The 16,637-nt window shown below is 41.0% G+C and overlaps 1 protein-coding gene across 5 annotated transcripts in view; it reads right to left on the bottom strand.

Annotated features, from left to right (window-relative positions):
* Positions 1 to 16,637, bottom strand: part of LOC147120040 (double-stranded RNA-specific editase 1-like) — a 365,909-nt gene that overhangs the window by 207,985 nt on the left and 141,287 nt on the right. Inside the window, exon 1 of one of the 5 annotated variants that reach the window (XM_085985546.1) lies at positions 4,763 to 4,935. The exons of the other annotated variants lie outside the window; for them this stretch is intronic. Within the exon in view, the coding sequence (XP_085841672.1) occupies positions 4,763 to 4,862 (100 nt within the window). The 5' untranslated portion in view covers positions 4,863 to 4,935. Of the gene's footprint in view, positions 1 to 4,762; positions 4,936 to 16,637 lie in introns of those variants that run through there. 5 annotated transcript variants of the gene reach the window in all.

Below are 16,637 nucleotides of genomic sequence, written 5' to 3'. Positions count from 1 at the left end.
GTTACCTTTGGTTGCACTGCTATGACAACCAATTCTGACCTTTATTAAATTTAAAGAAAAGAACTTCCAGTTTTTTTTATAGCGCCTTTCACAACCTCAGATCATTCTGAAGTACTTTACAACCAATAAAGTACTTCTGAAGTATAGTCACTGTTGTAATGTAAACCCAAAATTTACTAAATGTTATACTCTAGCATGAAACTTTAGAACCCTGGGAAATTCCAGACCCAAATAATCCACTCGCTGACAATCTATTAATTTGGGCAAAATTCTTTGTGCACCATGTTCAGCCATATACAGAAACCATATTGGTCACGCCACAGGAGTGAGCTTTGCAGCCAATAGTGAACTGAAATCCGTTGTATTATAAATATTGAATTATACACAGCTCTGGATTGAAGCAGACCGATTGTACATCATACCCCACGAGAGCACTGAATTTGTATTCCGTTTGTTGTTCTGATATGGCAACGTTCCCAGCTCTCAGGATAGGAAATTATCAGAAACAAATTGTTTCTGAACACTTGCTGTGATGTTAAACCCTACCACAAGGTTCTCCGATAATGTGAAGTGTAGAGCAAGTTGACGTTAGGTCGCACTGCCCAAGGGAGTATTCAGTACAGACACATTCCACAATTTTCACTTGGCTCTTGTTAGCCACAGAATTGCAGGAAAGGAGAATTAATGCCCCATGTATGAACAATTACCTGCTGCATGACCTGAAACAGTCCAAGTCAAACAGAAAAACTTCAACCAAGATATCCTGTTCACAAAACAGTTAACACTGCTGCTTTGTCAACTTATGATTTGAAGTCTCACATTGGCCAAGATTCTAATCCCTCAGCCACAGTTGTTTTCTGTGGTGGAGAGCTGATTCAACCCCTTACATTGTCAGCGACTTAGAATGAGCAAACAACCATCCAACCAGTGAGGGTACCAAAATATCAAGATCTGAGTTACCAGTTGGAAATATTAAACCCTATTTGGCAATGTGATAGTGCACCAACATACTGCACTATAAATTGGTTCATGTTCTGAAGATTTCCACGTGTTGAATTCCTGATATTAGCCAAATGATCAGTCCCTCGGTGCTGCAATCAACCTAGATTATGTGCCTAAATCTCTGCATGGAGTTTTAACCCACAACCTTCTGACTCGGAGGGGAGCGTGCTACCACTGGAGCTTCTAAGTGACCTCAGCATTTCACTCAAGTACAAGTAATGCATTTGCATCTATTTTAGACAGCATGCACAGTGCAGCTGAGACACACAAAAAAAGTCTGTTCAACCCATCAAGCTTACTCCCTCCACAGGAGATGCACAAGTTGCCTCAGCATAGACTTGAGCCTGATCACTCAATCCTGTGAAGGAGACAACCAATCACAACAAGATAAAGCTGTTGTGAAATATCTCCCAGACACCAAAAAGGATAATTAAGCAAATTACAGACCATGAAATCAGACCATGAATTCAACCTTACAATTTATGTTATTTAACTAGTCAGTTACATTCTTTAGATGACTTAGGTCCTTGAAGCTCAAGAGTTACCATATTCCCTAAATAATTATCCATTGATCCTTATAACCAACAATACTTAACAGTTTTTCCCCTGTGGAAAATAGCTGGATAAGTTGCTAATTTTATATTTATGTCCTCCAGCTTAATTTTATAATGTAGCAACTCCCTATCAAATACAGAGTGCAAAAATTAACACAGTGCTCCAAACATGACTTTACCCATCTGTATAATGTTAGAACAAGTTTGGACCGGTGGTCAAATCCTTCAACATTCAACTCGCTATTCAATTAGCACTGTTAAAAGTATTAATGCTGCTTTCAATAAATCCTTTTCCACCTTTCTCAAAAATGCACCCATGGTTATGCACAGTTTGTTTGAGTTGTTTTAACCAATTTCATTGTGCATTACTTAACATCCGTCTATATAAAAATCTCAGTCCTTTAGCCTATCTACTTAACTGACGTAGAACCATGCGAGTATCAATCACACATCCTCTCATCACCTACCCAAGTAGTTTGGGGTCATGAGCAAAATGTATATTATAAGTAATGCCCTCCTCCAGATCTCTTAGCATCAAATTCCACAAGTCACTACCCTCCCAGGCAAAGCCTTTTCTAGAAACATATGAAACTACAGGGCCAGAAAAGACTATGCAATCCATATGGCCAGTTCCAAAAACTATCGCGCAATCACCCACTCCATCAAATACTTCAATTTTCCACACTATCTGCTTGCACTGCTTCCTGGACAGTCTGTTCCACATATTCACCACTCTCTCCATAAAGTAGTTATCTCTAAGCTATCCAAGCAGAGTCCCTCTTCCAAGGTCAAGCTAGGTCCTGGAATTTGTGGCAATCTCAAACATACCACTGTTCTATTTATTCATTCCCTTAAGGATTTTAAATATCATCTCCGCAGAGCCTTTGCTTCTCCAGAATAACAATCCCAGACTCTTTTAAACCTCTTCTACTCATGCCATTAATTACAAAAGACTCAAAACTTCATCAAACATCTACTGAATGTCCAAATAAACTATATCCACAAGGTGCTCCTTGTTCCCCAATTGAGTTTAATTCTTTAGGAGGCACGGCAAACAGACCATGATGCACGACTAATTGCCTAGTCTTTAGGGCACCTGCACCTTTCAGATGAATATCCTGTAAAATATTGGGGAATTTTCCCTACTTAAAGATATTAGACTGACTGACCTATATCTCTCTATTAACTCGCTCTTTTTTTAAAGAATGCATCAGAATAAAATGTAGCATCCGTTAGTCCCATACGGCTGTGTTACTGAAGCTCTGAATAAGTTTTAAGCAGATGTAGCCAACCTCTTCTCTCATTTCTTTGAGAATTGTAGAGAATTACCCATCTGCTCAATTGTAATAGGCATTTAGAGTGGAGATTTATTTTATACTGAATGCTTTACTGACCTCTACACACTTTAGAGTCCTGATAAAATAATAATCTGAAATCTGTCCATCATATCGCTTTGAGAAGAATTTAAAACATCTAAATAAACGTTCTTGTAATCCTGATTCGTTAAATTTATGATTTATAAATGAAGAACTTTGCAGAACAGAGACTAATTCTTGAGCGAACAGGATCAGTTTTTTGACAAGGTTCTCTGCGCAATAGCTTTGAGATGATTATTTTCAGCACATCTCAGTTTTAGATTTTGCTTCCTTTCTTTAAATCCGTCCTTTCCCCCTCACTTTTACTGGATGTAATACACCATTCCTTAATCAAGAATGCAAGCATGCAAAATTCTCTCACACCGTGGCTAATGTAGCTGGCCCTCGGAGGTACGTAACAATCACCTTGGATGACTTATGCCCTAATATACCTCGACTCTGGAAAGCACTTCACTTCAGGACTGAAATCAGTAACAAGTTTTTGTTTTAAATCACACAATAATTTGACACAAAAAGAGCACTAAGCTTACCAAAGAAAACGAATAAAATATTTGAAGAATCCAAGGAATAATGAAGTTCAAATACTACAAGGGAGCAGATGGTATAGGTCCAGGAGATTCTACCATAACTTTCAGATCCCTTGACAAAGACGACTGGGATACTGTGTTTAAAGGCCATGGAATAGCTTCAGAAAATACAGTACAGTGGTTTATAAACCTGTCATGTAACACTTGGTACTGAGCTCTCATCCTGTGTATTTATATTTATTTCCTTAATGATTTGAGAGTTACCATTGGGGAAACTGAAGATTAATTATAGCTGACTGATTATATCCAACTGAATATTAAAAGTTCCAAAATGCTAAGTACTATAATTAAGACCTCAAAAGATACACCAGAAGACAACAGGTCTCGGGTGAATAAATCATCTCACTGCGCTCAAGGCAGACAGCTCCCCACCTGCATTGCCAAACTAAGGTTACTCCCATACACGGCCCCATTTACCGAAAAGAGGTGATCATCTCCTAGGGTGTTTTAAACAAAACTACATGGTTAAGAGTCTCAGGAGCACAATCTCAATCCCTTCTATTCTGTACTTACACAGAACAACCTGCTATATTTCAGATAACAACAGAAATGGCCTCAAATTCCACTTCTCATCGCCTCTCCACACTCATCCCCTAACTAAATCAACCGCTGTGGCCAAGTCCTGGCAGGTATTTTAAGCTCACAAGCTCAGGTCGCCTCCTGACTCAAGCTTTTAAGTTCTCTTTCGCCAATCTTTAGATGGTCAAATATTCATCTCTCTTAATTAGCCAAGCTGAAGGATGAATATAAATTAGGATATTATAATATGGTTTTAATACAACAATATGAAAAAGCAGAATTACTAGTTATCTAGAGACGCTAACACAATCAGAGAAAATTGAAAATTAATTTTACTGTGCAACTAAACACAACGGACTGCATGTAATTACAATCAGGGACATTTAGTGTTCATTCAGAATTGGCTCCAATGTTACAATGAGCATTAAACAGTCTCTTAGCAGACAAACTACAGTGGTGCAAACATCAGCATTGCCACCAATTTTTCTAGTCTGTTTCAATAACAATAAGTGGCTGGGGACAGCTAAATGCTGCTTAAGTTCAGAAAACCTAATTAACCTCTGGAAAGCAAATAACTGAACTGCCTCCTTCTTCCCCAGTCCCACACAAGTATGCAATGTGCAAAAGGAGCCAAAACCTTAGGTATCACAAGTCTGTCTGTTCAAGCAGCAGTTCACACCATTTCTAGCACACAATAAAAGAGAAAGTAGAAATTAAACTCTACCTTTCCTTTCTGACCGCTTCTTCCGACGCCTTTTGAACTTGCGCCTGACCAGATGAATAAAGGTGCCCATGTTGAGTGTCGCAGCCAGCAGTGAAGCCATACAGCACTGAGCTGGCTGTGCAGCTTGAACAGGTCAGTGGCGTGCTAAATCTCTCGGTCTGACTTAAAGTATATTAATACAGCAATTCATTTAAGCTATCACGCGGCTGCAAAGGTGACAGTTAACCCTGCGCTGGCTCTTTCACAGTTCCAGCTTCTTCATACTGTGAGATAGTCAGCAACTGCACTCTCCCTCTATCCAAAACCAGCTCGGCTACAAATAAAAGGGGAATTCACCTTCAAACACAGTACTGTACTACATATTTTAAAACCTCTCGAGAAATAGCGGTACAATTAAAAGTAGCTGGGCTATTTTACAAGCCCCCCCCAAAATTACACACACAGATCAATGCTTGGATCCAATCATAATTGCTTTTTTCTTATGACATCATGTGCACAACCTCCTGTGTGCTTTACAGCACAAACTGCCTGCAGACGAATGGTTTAAGTGATGTGAACTAGCTTGTATATATGTGTATGAAATCAAATAGGGAATTCAGAAGGAACTTCTTTACCCAGACAGTGGTGAAAATGTGGAACTCGCTACCACAGGGAGTGCTTGAAGCGAACAGTATTGATGCATTTAAGGGGAGGCTAGATAAGCATCTGAGTGAGAAGAGAATAGAGGGTTACGCTGATAGAGTCAGATGAGGAAAGACGGGAGGAGGCTCGAGTGGAGCATAAACACCGGCATGGACTGGTTAGGCCGAATGGCCTGTTTCTGTGTCGTATATCCTATGTCACATCCAAACACATACCACTAACCAGTTTGAATCCTAGTTGCTAGAGTTACAATAAGAATATTACACCTGAGCTAATTACTATAACATCTTTAGTAATACTTACACATTACAGCCTCATCCATTCACCTTTCAAAAGGAGTTAGGACAAACATCTTTAGCATTAATTAAGAGCATTCTCAGTCACCTGCCAGAATGCAGCACAACTAGGATCGTTACTAAAATGGAATTTTTTCAAATTCACACTACAATTCAGGAACAGCTTCCAGTTTTATTTAGCTACTTTCTTATCATATTGACTCAGATTTTCCAACAGCCAGGAGTAAAGCAATTTTTTTAAAATTAAAAGCTGCTTCTGACACCCTACCAGGAGCACTAAATTGTCAACACACTGATCATTGCAAAGTCTAATGAAAAATAGTTAATGTACATCTGCTTTTTATTCAAAATATGGTTTCTACAGCCAAAACAAACACAAAGTTGTTCAAAAATAAACACACATCACAGAAATCATGATTTTAAATCAACATGTTACAATGAACATTTTACACTATTTTAATAGCTATCAGAATCTGCTTTAATCATTGCTTCACTCATGGCTCAACAAAGTTAACTTTCAATTAATACCCTCGTCAGTTCCCAGCTTTTTGCCTCGATCTAAACTGCTACATGGTTTACAACGTGCCCAACTTTCTATATTTTTTTTTTTTTTTTTTATAAAAAGAGTAATTTTTCCCCCTCTTCTTCCCATCTGACCTTCTCTGAATGCAGCCGTTAGTCCCATTCACTTACCTTCCATTGGTTCCGCACTCTCTACATTTTGTTCATCATCGCATGCAATTTCCAACCTCTGGGAAGCTCGGCAGAATTATGGAAGGTCCAAGCTTAAAAATGGGTTAGGTCCCAAGAGCTCAAATTGGCACTCTTGACTTATTTTCTTGACTTTGAAACGAGGAAGTAAATTTAACTGAAATATCTGACCTTCTATTACCAGGTGACCATCTCAATTACAACCAGCTCCCTGAATAGCTCCTCTCCTAACTTGGTCTCTAACATGCCTGTTACCTTGGAGCCTGACTGACGCAGATGAATAGGAATAATACAGTAGACATTGGATACTATCTTCAACATCCAAAACTGCATCAAAATGGGGGGAAAATCATAGAATTATAAAATCTTACAGCATAGAGGCCATTTGGCCTGTCATGCCTGTGCAGGTTCTTTGAAAGAGCTGTCCAATTTAGTCCCACACCCCAGCTATTTTTCCATAACCTTGCAAATTAGTCCTCTTCAAAATACATGTCCAATTGTCTTTTGAAAGTTCCAATGGAATTTGCTTCCACCACCCTTTCAGGTGTTTTCTAGATCTAAAACAACCCTCTGTGAAAACATTTCTCTTCATTGCCCCTCTAGTTCTTTTGCCAATTATTTTAATGACTTCTGGTTACCGACCCACTTGCCAGAGGAAACAGTTTCTCCCTACTTGCTCTATCAAAACCCCATAATTTTGAATACCTGTATTAGGTCTCCCCTTAACTTTCTCTGCTCTAATGAGAACAATCCCAGCTTCTCCAATCTCTCCACATAACTGAAGAGAATCTTCAAGAAATCTTGAGATCGGATGCCCATAAATCTTTCTTTCAATAAAAATATTAGACCAGTGTTTGTGCAAGCTATAGCTCGGATGGCCACCAAAAGCGACTATTTGAGGAATGGAACCCAGACAGTTGTTCCCAAAATGGAGGGATTAGCATTTACTGGAAAATCTTGAACCTTTCTGGCTATGTGCAGACCATTTGCTCGGTTATAAGCAAGGGCAGTCTTAATAATCCCTACCCTCAAACTTGAGCTTTGCAATCCCCGTCAAGGTAAAGCACCCGTAAAGTATGTGGAAAAGGATTTATTTTGGCTGCCTTGTAAAAGATCCTCTATCACCCTATCCAGATGAGAGGGGAAAAGCTATTTGCATTAGAAAGCTGATGCTTGGGAGGAACATCTTACCAAAGGAACTGTAGACTGGGCTGAAGATATATGCCAGTTTAGAGGGATTTCATTAAGTACACAACATCTGGATGAACAAGAACGGTCAGTTAACATTCTAAGGAATGAAGTAGATCGTTCAATTATTCTGAACAACCCTAAGGAAATCTCGATTCATGCAACAGTAGTGACCATCACGCCCACATCCAAGGGATCCATTTTGAAGCAATTCATACAGCTTAATAGTGTGCCATCCAAGAGATGCTGACAGAACCCAAAAGGCAAGCTCAGCATTCCAAAAACAAAGATAGAAAATTTAACTCAAGATATATAATGTTGTGGTCATCTCCGCCCAGATTTACAGTAGTAAAACAGGGTCCTGTTACCAATGTCACATTTATGAACTGGAGTCTATGGTGATGAAGGCAGACTCGAGATGGACAGTTTACATCATCAGGCTAAAGTGTGGTAATTGGTCCCTGGCGGTCAGAACATTTATACAGACACCTACATAGGAACAGGAGTAGACCATTCAGACCCTCGAGCCTGTTCCACTATTCAATTAAATCATGGCTGATGAACTCCATTTACCTGCCTTTGCTCCATATCCCGTAATACCCTTTCCCAACAAAAATCTATCTCAGTTTTGAATTTTTGGATCGACTCCCACCTCAACAGCTTTTTCAGAGGTTCCAGATTTCAACTGCCCTTTATGTGAAGACAGCCTAGCTCTAATTTTAAGATTGCGTCCCTTTGTTCTGGAAGCAAAATCTTGCCTATTGTTCCATCAACCTTAAATTACATAAAACTAACAAACAGGGAGATTTATATTTTATTACAGCTTCTTCCCAGTTACAGCCCTGTGTGTTAAGAATTCCACAAAGAACACAAACACAGCAGATGCGAAGAAAACTAAAACACTTAGTGCCTGCTGCATGACCCCAGCTGTAGGGGCTGCTGATAACAGTCATTAGCACTCACCAAATTAAAATACTGTATTTCCTAAGGAAAGCCTCTCTTTTAAAAGCAAACCAGTCAGACAGGTCAAAGAATATCAAACACAATGACACAATAAACATTGTGATGTTGTTTTATTCCAAAGCACTTGCAATGAAAAGCCTGACAGTACAGCTAAAGAGTGTTCTGTAATTGCCTGAATTTGTATGCCTTCAACTGTGGAATCTGAAAACAGTACATTAGTTGATTCGTTGCACAATAATTTATTCTGAGAATAATGCTCTCGAGAATCAGCCCCAAACAGTGATCAAAACAGATTGCAGGGTCATAGCTCCTGGAATGTGCAGAAGCGACATACATAAGAATTGCCTTTAATTAACAGGAACTGTATTATGTTTTAGTGAATAGTCCCATAACTGAAATATACTGTGTATGAAATCTATCAATATGTGGTGCGTGTACATCTCAATATTCATGATTCCGAGTGTGAGACCATGCCAATTCTCACCCTACAGGCTGGTTCTACTATAGATGGATTACAACACACCCCGCCTGTGATTCAGTGTCAATCCAATGATAATTAAACAACAACAACTTGTATTTATAAAATGCCTTTAATGCAGTAAAACTTCCCAAGCCACTTCACAGAAGTGTTATAAAAACAAATTTGATACCGAGCCACATAAGGAGAAATTAGGGCAGATGGCCAAAAGCTTGGACAAAGAGGTGTGGTTTAAGGAGCGTCTTAAAGGAGGAAAGGGGTAGAGAGGCGGAGAGGTTGAGGGAAGGAATTGCAGAGCTTAGGGCCTAGGCAACAGAAGGCACGGCTACCAATGGTTGAGTGATTATAATCAGGGATGCTCAAGAGGGCAGAATTAGAGGAGCACATTTATCTTGGTGGGTTGTGGGGCTGAAGGAGATTACAGAGATAGGGAAGGGCAAGGCCATGGAGGAATTTGAAAACAAGGATGCGAATTTTAAAATCGAGGCGTTGCTTAACCAGGAGCCAATGTAGGTCAGCGAGCACAGCGATGATGTGTGAACGGAACTTGGTGCGAGTTAGGACACGGGCAGCCAAGTTTTGGATGACCTCAAGTTTACATAGGGTAGAACTTGGGAGGCCAGTCAGGAGTGCGTTGAAATAGATAAGTCTAGAGGTAACAAAGGTATGGATGAGAGTTTCAGCAGCAGATGAGCTGAGGCAGGGGCTGAGACAGGCAATGTTACGGAGGTGAAAATAGATAGTCTTAGTTATGGTGCAGATATGTGGTTGGAAACCCATTTCAGGGTCAAATTTGACACTGAGGTTGCGAACAGTGTGGTTCAGCCTCAGACAGATGTTAGGGAGAGGGATGGAGTCGGTGGCTAGGGAATAGAATTTGTGACCGGGACTGAAGACAATGGCTTCGGTCTTCCCAATTGGAGGAAATTTCTGCTCATCCAGTACTGGATGTCGGACAAGCAGTCAGACAATTTAGAGAGTGGAGGGGTCAAGAGAAGTGATGATCAGGTAGAGCTGGGTGTTGTCAGCGTACATGTGGAAACTGACCCTGCGTTTTCGGATGATGTCGCTGAGGGGCAGCATGTAGATGAGAAATAGGAGGGGGCCAAGGATAGATCCTTGGGGGACACCAGAGGTAACGATGCGGGAGCGGGAAGAAAAGCCATTGCAGGTGATTCTCTGGCTATGATTAGATAGATAAGAATGGAACCAGGCGAGTGCAGTCCCACACAGCTGGACGATGGTGGAGAGGCATTGGAGGAAGATGGAGTGGTCAACCGTGTCAAAGGCTGCAGACAAGTCGAGAAGGACGAGGGTGAACAGTTTATCTTTGTCACAGTCACACAGGATGTCATTTGTGACTTTGATAAGAGCTGTTTCGGTACTGTGGCGGGGCAGAAACCTGATTGGGGGGATTTCGCTCTTGTATCACTGAGGAATGGCACAAAATGATCAATTTCTTCAGGATGGTGTGCAATTCAACACGAGTTTCTCAAACCACAATTCCTACCTGCTCTCCCAACTACCATCCTCTTCAGCTGTCAATATCATTTATACACTTTCATTTCACACTCCATCCATCGTATTTACAAACACCATGGCCCAGATGTTGTGTTGAGAATAATGGCGAGGCTAACAGTGCTCACCGTTATTATGGAGTAAATCGGACAGCAACCGCCAGAGTAAGTACATGCACAACTAAACACGGAAATCCGGAAGTTGCTGTCCGAGTTACCCTGCTCCTCCACATGCTACGCTACAACAATACCTTGCCGAGGGTCTTGGCATTGAAATCAATGTAATGGCGTGAAGTTGCAGAACTTACCCACTAATTACCTACTTAACACCCACTAAACATGGCAGAAAAGGTTAGGGCTGGTGCATTCAGGTGTAAGTGAACTTTTAATGGCATGATCAGTTATAATTACTGCCAAACAACCTCTCTGGCCCTGAAAATGTAATTTTACAAGTGCGGAGTCTCATTCCTTCAGAATTTAATTCGTGCTGGAGATTTTAAAAATTAAAATTAAAATAATTTTTTTTACTTTTTCTGTCTATCTCTCTGATTTCTCTCTCTTAATCTCATTTTTCTTTCCCAAACTTTATTTTGCTTTCTGTACATGATTTAAATCTAATTTAAAGTTCCTGATTTAGGTTCTGCGTGTCTCAGTAAGGATTGGTTGAAGAGTCTTGCTGTTTCTTGCCCTGATTACAGACGCTACAGATACCCTGTAGAGGGCGCCTTGCTGGATCAGATGCCCGAATACAGCAAGTCTCCACTCAAAAGCCCACGAAAACTCTGTGGGCAGCTGTCAGTGTCGTGAACAGCAAGCATCATGGGCCATCATGACTTCTTATTCCCTTTACGCTCGTCTCCCATTCCACTCTTTTTCCCCAAAGCAAGACACTCAGCTCTCTACAGTTCCAGGTTTTGAATACTCAACAATAGTATCAAAACTAAGCTACTTGATAGGAATACGTCCTAGGAAGTCCAAAACCTTTTAAAATCACCTTCTAGTACTTATTTCAGATCAGCATCATTTCTGGGCTGCAATGGCTAATGCCTCTCCACTTATAGCCTAAACCCACTTCTTTGACCAAACTTTTGGTCACCCCATTAATCTATCCTTCTTCGACGCAGCACTGATTATTCCTTACACCTTTGTGAAGCGCTTTGGGACATATTGCTATGTTAAAAAGACGCGACATAAAGAGAAACTATTGTTGTAGTAGATCTTTAACTAATAAGAGATCATACACACATTTGTTTCAATCTACACTCCATAAATTAAGCATGGAACAAGTAAAGGTTATTCACAACCCTTGAAGCCCACTTCTTGCAGAGACCATGCACAAATGATCCTGTATTAGACGCCAAGCTACTTATTTAATTTCTGCATAAAATTTAAATAGTTCTGCTTAAAAAAATCCTGGTATGCAAGATAATCAAACACCTGTTCCCAAATATTTATTCATCCCCCCAACCTCTACTATTCACCGCTTGCTCATTGCTTTCCTTATACTTTTCCCTTCTCCCAACCCCTAGCAGCTTGAAAACCATTATGCTTCATGGATTATTTCATCAACTCACTAACCACCTATCCCTATAGCTTACAATCCCATTATATTTATCCGGTTTAATCAACACGTTAATTGCTTTTGCTCAGAATCTGTTCCACATATCCATTACTGGCTAATTTTGTCCACTTGTTCTGTACTCACAATCAAGTCCAATAGCCCGCTCACACACCTGCTTAGATCTACATCATCTATTTGTCTCAGCATTTTAAAGACCTGGATGACAAGTGTTCCCTTCTCCAGTGAAAACAAGTGCAGCGCAACAAACTTACCTCAAGTTAAGAGCTGGAATCATCCTCATCATTCCTGAGCACATTCCCGCATATCAATGTTCCTTTGAAGCCAAGATGTCCAAAATTGCATGAAGTATTCCAACTTATGGGCCTTTTAGAAGTATCCAAGTATTCTATAAGCTTTGCTCAGGCCAGAAAATAGCAATGAATTTTCAATAATTGTATCAAATCCTTTTCACTTTCCACATCTGCTGACATCCTTCACCATCTACAGTCATTTGCTGTTCCTTGTTCCAATATAGATTTACTTATATTTACCTATATTAAATCCATCTGCCATTTCTTGGCCATCTGCCTAACTGATCCAGATCTTCTGAAAGTTGTACATTTGTCACCTGGCTATTGAACTTACTGTGCTACTGCAATAAGTTTTGTGTCACAAGTTACACTCTGTTCCAAATAATGTGAAGAGTGAAGTACCCAGGACAGACTTATGTAGAACACTGCTCAGTACTGTAATACCTTATCTGAAGCAGTACTTTACAAGAGGTGCTTTAATGCCCTCTGCTGGATGCATTTACCCTTGTAGTTAACAATTGTATTGATGGCAGAATAATACACTGAAAGGACAGCACTTGGTTCTTTTGGTTTTCATCAAGACTTCAAACTCTGTGTGCACTCAGTCTTGTTTAACTAGTTGAAAAAAATCAGCTGCAGAAACTTATTGACAGAAATTAATTTAAAGAGGGCTGTTTATTCAGCGAAGAGTACATCAGAAGTACACGTTAAAAAGTCCCAAAGTAAAATAATGTGCGGAAAACTGCGGTTCTTTGTCAAAACAATTAGATTGGTGGAACACAGGAGCAGGCCAATTACACAGGAGCCTGGCAACATGTAATCAACATTATGAAAAAAGTATTGAATTTCCAAAAGAACACTAGATTAATTAGGCTCCCAGAGGGACACGAAATTCAAAGAAACCCTATTTATAAGTTATTTACAAAGAGTTTCAGTTTTATTATTTTGCCTGCTCAAGGGGTTAATTGCAAATACGTTTATAAAATTTAACTTATGACTGTGCTTGCTTGTCTTTTCTTCAATAAAGCCACAATATCTTCAAACTTACTGCTACCACTTTCAAAGATGCCTGCAAGATCTTATGATGGCGTACATCTAATATCTAAAAGTAATTCACATACAGGGTTTTCTGTATCACTATCTTGGGCATTGTGGTGTATGTGCCTTTAAGAGCAATTGTGGTGTATGTGCCTTTAAGAGCCCCAGGTGTGCGTAATGCCGGCAATTGCCACTTGGGCTATATAAGCCTGTGTATTGTGTATATCCTTTAGAACCCCCCCCAGACTTGCTTAGTAAATACCTATGAACCAACTCCTGTCTTCAGTGTCTTTATCTACACACGGACACTACAGTGGCGACGAAGTGGAAACGGACTTACCTGCAATTCGGCAGCACCTCAAGGACATCGATTCCTCCAGCGTCCAGAAGACTCAAGGAAGTAATAGAAACTGTGGTTTCACCAGCTGGCCAAGCTGGTGGCAGGTACTGCGCTAATCCTTCCTGGGCGTCAGGCTGGGGCTCCAGCGGCGGGCTCTACAGCTGAGACAGGCAGCGAAATCGGAGGCAAGCAATAACGGACTGGGAGGGTGCACTCGGGAGACGGCCGGCGCGGCAAGCAGGTCAACGTTTAGACCTCCGTCGGGAACGAGTCTCCAACAGTGAATAAACGGAAACCACAGTAAAACAGCGTCGTTATCGGTAGCAGCGGCGGGAAAGCGCAGGAAGCACCATATCGTTGCTACAGAGAGAAAAAAAAAGCGCGGGAAGCGCCATATCTTTTTTGAAATGCCTAAGTCTGGCAATATTGATGCTTTTGATAACGAAACAGAGCCTAACTTTGGCAATATTGATGTTTTTGATAACAAGATAGAGGATTGGACCACATATGTAGAAAGAGTGGAGGTGTTTTGCACCGCAAATGGAATAGAAGATGAAAAAAAAGCTTCAGTGCTTCTGGATCTAATGGGCGCAGAAACATACAAGCTGTTACGCAACTTAATCACTCCAGCCGAACCGATGGACAAGAATTTTGAGGAGATTGTTGATACCCTACACTGCCAATTCGAGGCAGGACTGGCAGATTCTTTGCAAGACAAATTCATCTGCGATCCCCTAAGTGTAGAAACACAAAAAAAGGTATCTTCTGGAAAAGATTTAACACTGGACAAGGCTTTCAGTGCAATAGGAGTGGCAAAGATACAGCAAAGGCCACAGGACTTCGGCACCCATGAAATGACACGGGGTTTCGAGAGATGTTATCGCTGCGGCAGATCCAACCATGACCAGAAGGATTGCTGGTTCAAAGAAAAAGCATGCAGGCGATGCGGAAAGATGGGACACATTCCACGTGTATGCCAATCTGAAAATAAAAAATCCACTAACGGGGAAAGAATCAATAAGGAAAAGCACAGAAAGGTACAAATGATGACGGACAGTAGCTCCAAAGACCAGAAGAGCGATAGCGACTCCGGGAACAAGAGACTAAGCTCTCTCAAATTACATAATGTAATTGCCAATGAAGATTACCAGACCATTTGGGTTACCCTCATAATAGCAGGGTCCCCAGTTAAAATGGAGATAGATACAGGATCAGCTCTAACCATAATAAATCGACGAGATTACGAGAGGCTATTTTCGCATATACCTCTAAAAGACACATCCATTATCTTAAAAACATATACGGGGCAGAAAGTATACCCCAAAGGAAAAATAAGGGTGCCTGTGGTATACAACGGCAAAGAAATACAAAAGTTGTATTTATACATTCTACAAGATGGTGGTCCACCGTTGTTGGGACGTGAATGGATAAGGAAGATACGTTTAGACTGGCACTCCATTCAGGCACTGACGGTGACCAGTAAGGAAAAAAACAATGATGACATCATACCTGAACGATTAAAAGACATCTTGGCCAACGCCAAAGAAGTGTTTCAAGAGAAACTAGGAACCTTGAAAGGCATCACCGCCTCAATAAAAGTGGAAGATACAGCAATTCCAAAAATTTTTAAGGCAAGACCGGTGCCATACGCAATACGTCCGGCAGTCGAGGCAGAGCTGGAGAATTTGGAAAAGGCAGGCGTATTATCCAAAATAGATTGGAGCGAATGGGCAACACCCATCGTTCCAGTCATGAAAAAAGCATTGAAAAATAACTGAGGAACAGAGAAAAATTCGCATCTGTGGGGACTTCAAGGTGACTGTAAACCCGGTCCTTCACACGGTACAGTATCCTCTTCCGAGGATAGAAGATATTTTCGCCTCCCTATCTGGAGGAAAACGTTTCACAAAAATTGACTTGGCACAGGCATATCTACAGATGGAGGTTGAGGAGACCTCTAAAAAGTATCTCACAATAAACACACACAAAGGCCTGTACAAGTACAATCGACTGGTTTTTGGAGTAGCATCAGCTCCAGCTATCTGGCAAAGAGCTATGGAGCAAGTCCTGCAAGGGATTCCGGGGACTCAGTGTTACCTAGACGACATCCTTATAACAGGAGAAAACGACAACGAGCACCTTGCCAATTTGGAGCAGGTGCTCACTAGGCTGAAAGAACGGGGCCTACGAGCAAATCGCCCCAAGTGCGAATTTTTCCAAATCAGATATCATATTGTGGCCACATAATTAATAAGGAAGGGTTGCATAAGTCACCTGAAAAAATTGAAGCAGTTATAAAAGCCCCAGCACCTGAAAATGTTTCACAATTGAGGTCATTCCTGGGATTAATAAATTACGATCATAAATTTTTACCAAACTTATAAGGAGATATTAGGACAGGTGACCAAAAGCTTGGTCAAAGAGGTTGGTTTTAAGGAGCGTCTTAAATAAGAGAGAGGTGGAGAGCACTGTTCCCTCTAAGGTGCGCGGGGCACGCACTGATCCCGAGCTCACGCACAGTTGATTTGAAATGCCACGCAGAGAACTGGACAGTAGCTGGAGCGGCCAATACACAATGGCCCCTGGAATCCAGACAGACTCGTTTGCGAGTCTTGCGGCCTCAGAGCCGATCGCAATTGCAGCTCTTGAAGTGTGTTCAGATGGTTGATGGGCTGCTGTTTAACACCGGGAGGGGTTTGGTTTTCTCCCTTGAACTTTGACCTTTCAGCGGGAGAATCCCCCACGCACTGATTCTTTGCCTTTCAGCCTTCTGTGCCCGCTCGCGGTATACCGAAGCCGCGCAGCGCAGTATCCAGTTGGGCCACACTTT

The sequence above is a fragment of the Somniosus microcephalus genome, chromosome 4, assembly GCF_052327205.1.
Source record: "Somniosus microcephalus isolate GS21.2 chromosome 4, FLI_Smic_1.0, whole genome shotgun sequence".
NCBI lineage: Eukaryota > Metazoa > Chordata > Chondrichthyes > Squaliformes > Somniosidae > Somniosus > Somniosus microcephalus.
This window is presented reverse-complemented; position numbering and strand designations above follow the sequence as displayed.